Below are 2767 nucleotides of genomic sequence, written 5' to 3'. Positions count from 1 at the left end.
TTTTGAATTTAACCAGATGTGCTGCAGATTTATTCAAATCAAAACTAAAAAACTTATCAGCTAGGCCGAAAGACATGTAACGCGGTTTCTACTAAGCCCATTAACGTGGAGCATGGACGCGGGGAAGGAACACTCATGGCCCATCCATCAGGGTTCTCTAGTTTTCTTTTGTTTTTTTTTTCAACTCGAATTTAACTGAAATTTAATTGTTTATTTTCACAGAAATTCAAAAATTGAAAAAACCTTCACACTTCGTCATAGAATGGATACGAGAGTGTGTGCAAAAATTTCTGGAGCGTTTCTCGAAGGTCGAAAAATCCACATTCTTAGAAACGGAATCGTTTGGGTTACATCAAACCACTTTTTCTAAGCTAGTCGATTTTTCGACCTTCGAAAAAAAATCCAGTTTTTTTTACCCAATATGTCACACGTTTTTGTGAACATAATCCGTTGGTTAAACCTTTTTTTGAATTTTTCGAATTTTCGAATTTTTCGAATTTGGCCGTCAGACATGTAACGGGCCAATGTGGGCCGCCAGACCTCTAACTGCATGTTCGCCTCCCGCCCCTATATCCGCCCAATACTGTGGCAGTTCCACCGTTCTGTCCCAACCCCGGCCGTTCGTCTACCGCATCCCAGTGCTCCTTTCCTCCCACGCTGTCCATGGCATCTGCCTCTTCCTCCGTCGTGGCCGGAGACGAGAAGTCCACGACGGAGAAGTACCGCATCCTTGCGCACGGGAGTACATATATCGACGTCGTCTACACCAATGAGGCGGCGACTGTTGATAGAATTCTTCGTATGTACGAGGGTTGGCTCGACGAGGACGAGGACAGGTTCAAGTTCGTTGGTCTGGATCTCGAGTATGACTCTAGCGGACACAAGTTGGCGGTAATGCAAATCGCCATGAGGGAGCACGTTCTTGTATTCCACTACATTAGGTACAAGGATCATTGAAATTTATGTCCCTACATTGAATTTAAAGCGTCCCTACATTTTCATTACAGTACTTGTTGAATTTATTTGTGCTGCTCTTGACAAAGGTGCAAGGATCATTGTCCGCGCCTACTGACTTTTCTCAAGGACAAGCAATACACTTTTACAAGTGTTGATAAAAGAAATGACACAAAAGTTCTTCGTGCGGCCGGTCTTCCTGTTCCAGAAGAGAGACACATCGACATCCAGGATATTTTCAAGATTAATGGTCAACCGCAGGCTGGAATGGCTGATCTTGCAGCAAAGCTCATTGATCCCAAGTTTGCCAACATGAAGAAGGACTTCAAGTACAACCGGCTTCGGAAGGAAGGGCATGGTTTCTGGGAATGCAAGCCACTGTCCTGGATGAACCTCGAGTACGCAGCTATTGACGGCTATCTCAGTTATGAGATATACAACAAGATCTACACGGTGAACGAGGGACAAGCTCACCTCCAGAGATCAGACCACATCTGCCCCAGATGCAAAAATCAGGATGAATCTTCATCAATGAACAAGCGTCAGAAGCAAGCCTGAGAGTGATAAGACTCAAGGGGGCAAGTACTAGTGTGTTTGTGCAGTCTGTAATTATATTTGCGATGTGTCCAAGACATAGTTGTGCTCTATGTTATTTGTGAACAAATTCTCCATATTGTTTTGTAAGTATCATACAGTGATCTGTGCAGTCTGTAATGGTATTCGCAATGTGTGCAAGACATAAGCTGTGCTCTATGTCATTCGTGAACAAAATTGTCCTAGTTGTGTTGCAAGTATCAAAATTCGACCTTTGACAATCTGACCAATGTTTGTACAACAAATAATACACAAGTGCAACAATGTGAATCGATCAAGTAGTGTTGTTCATACTTCCGATGGTCCCTCATATCTGCATTGCATGAAATAACACACAAGTCAGTGGCACATAAAATAGTAGAAGATTAGTGCAAGCTATTTAAGAGTAGGGCTGAATCAGATACTCACTCCTTATGTAGCCTGCACTTCATCTTGTTGTTTCTGTTATGACCTGGTTGATTGCAAGCAGTGCACAACCTCTCCTTCTTCCGCTCGTCGTGTGACAGTATCCTGCCATGTTTTGACGTCTGTTGATTCGTATCCTTGTCCTTATAGTACTTCTTGTTTTGTTTAGGTGCTCCTTTGGTCTCAGCTTTATCAGGATCACCCACTACTGGTGCATCTCCTCTGTTTTGTGCGTCCTCATGGTAAGCCGTTGAACGACTGTTCTGGTCACCTTTTCTCCTGTGTATTATGCCTTTCATACATTTCATAAGCTCGCTGTAAGATTCTGGGTCATGCAATGCTGCATCAAAAGCTTCTGCTCCAATTTGGGTAAGCTCGCTATGCTTTCTCCGCTCAGCTACCCCTTCCCATCCCCATCCGTACAAATCACTCTCGCGTCTCGAGGGCAAACCATACCTTGCATCCTTCGAGAACCTTCGGAGAACACAACAGTTCGGAATTTCAGAGCACCCCACAAAATGCAAAACAAACAAGATGTGCTTGCAAGGTAGCCCTTTCCGATACATCCTTCGGCAGCTGCACGTTATTGTTTCCTCTTTGCTTTCAGGTCTGTACTCCACTGAAAACAAATACTTACGGTTATTCATCCATGACACAACGAAGGTTGTTAACCCACCAGCACATCCAAGTTGATCTACAATCTCTAGGCCCCCAATCTTTTTCAGCTCCCCTTGAACGAGGTAGAAGTTTGTAGCAGTGAATTTACGGGCAGCAGACATCTCTATATCCTTGTACCTGGTAACTGCAACCGGTA

The 2767-nt window shown here is 43.9% G+C and overlaps 1 protein-coding gene across 1 annotated transcript; it reads left to right on the top strand.

The window, feature by feature from the left end:
• Positions 1-663: 663 nt before the first annotated feature.
• Positions 664-1512, top strand: LOC127329295 (3'-5' exonuclease-like). The gene is made up of 2 exons (XM_051355825.2): positions 664-941; positions 1044-1512. Exons 1-2 carry the CDS (start codon positions 664-666, stop codon positions 1510-1512), a joined length of 747 nt encoding a protein of 248 aa, XP_051211785.2.
• The last annotated feature ends 1255 nt before the right edge of the window (positions 1513-2767 follow it).

This window comes from Lolium perenne, chromosome 2 (genome assembly GCF_019359855.2).
Source record: "Lolium perenne isolate Kyuss_39 chromosome 2, Kyuss_2.0, whole genome shotgun sequence".
In the NCBI taxonomy this organism is placed as follows: Eukaryota; Viridiplantae; Streptophyta; class Magnoliopsida; order Poales; family Poaceae; genus Lolium; species Lolium perenne.
This window is presented reverse-complemented; position numbering and strand designations above follow the sequence as displayed.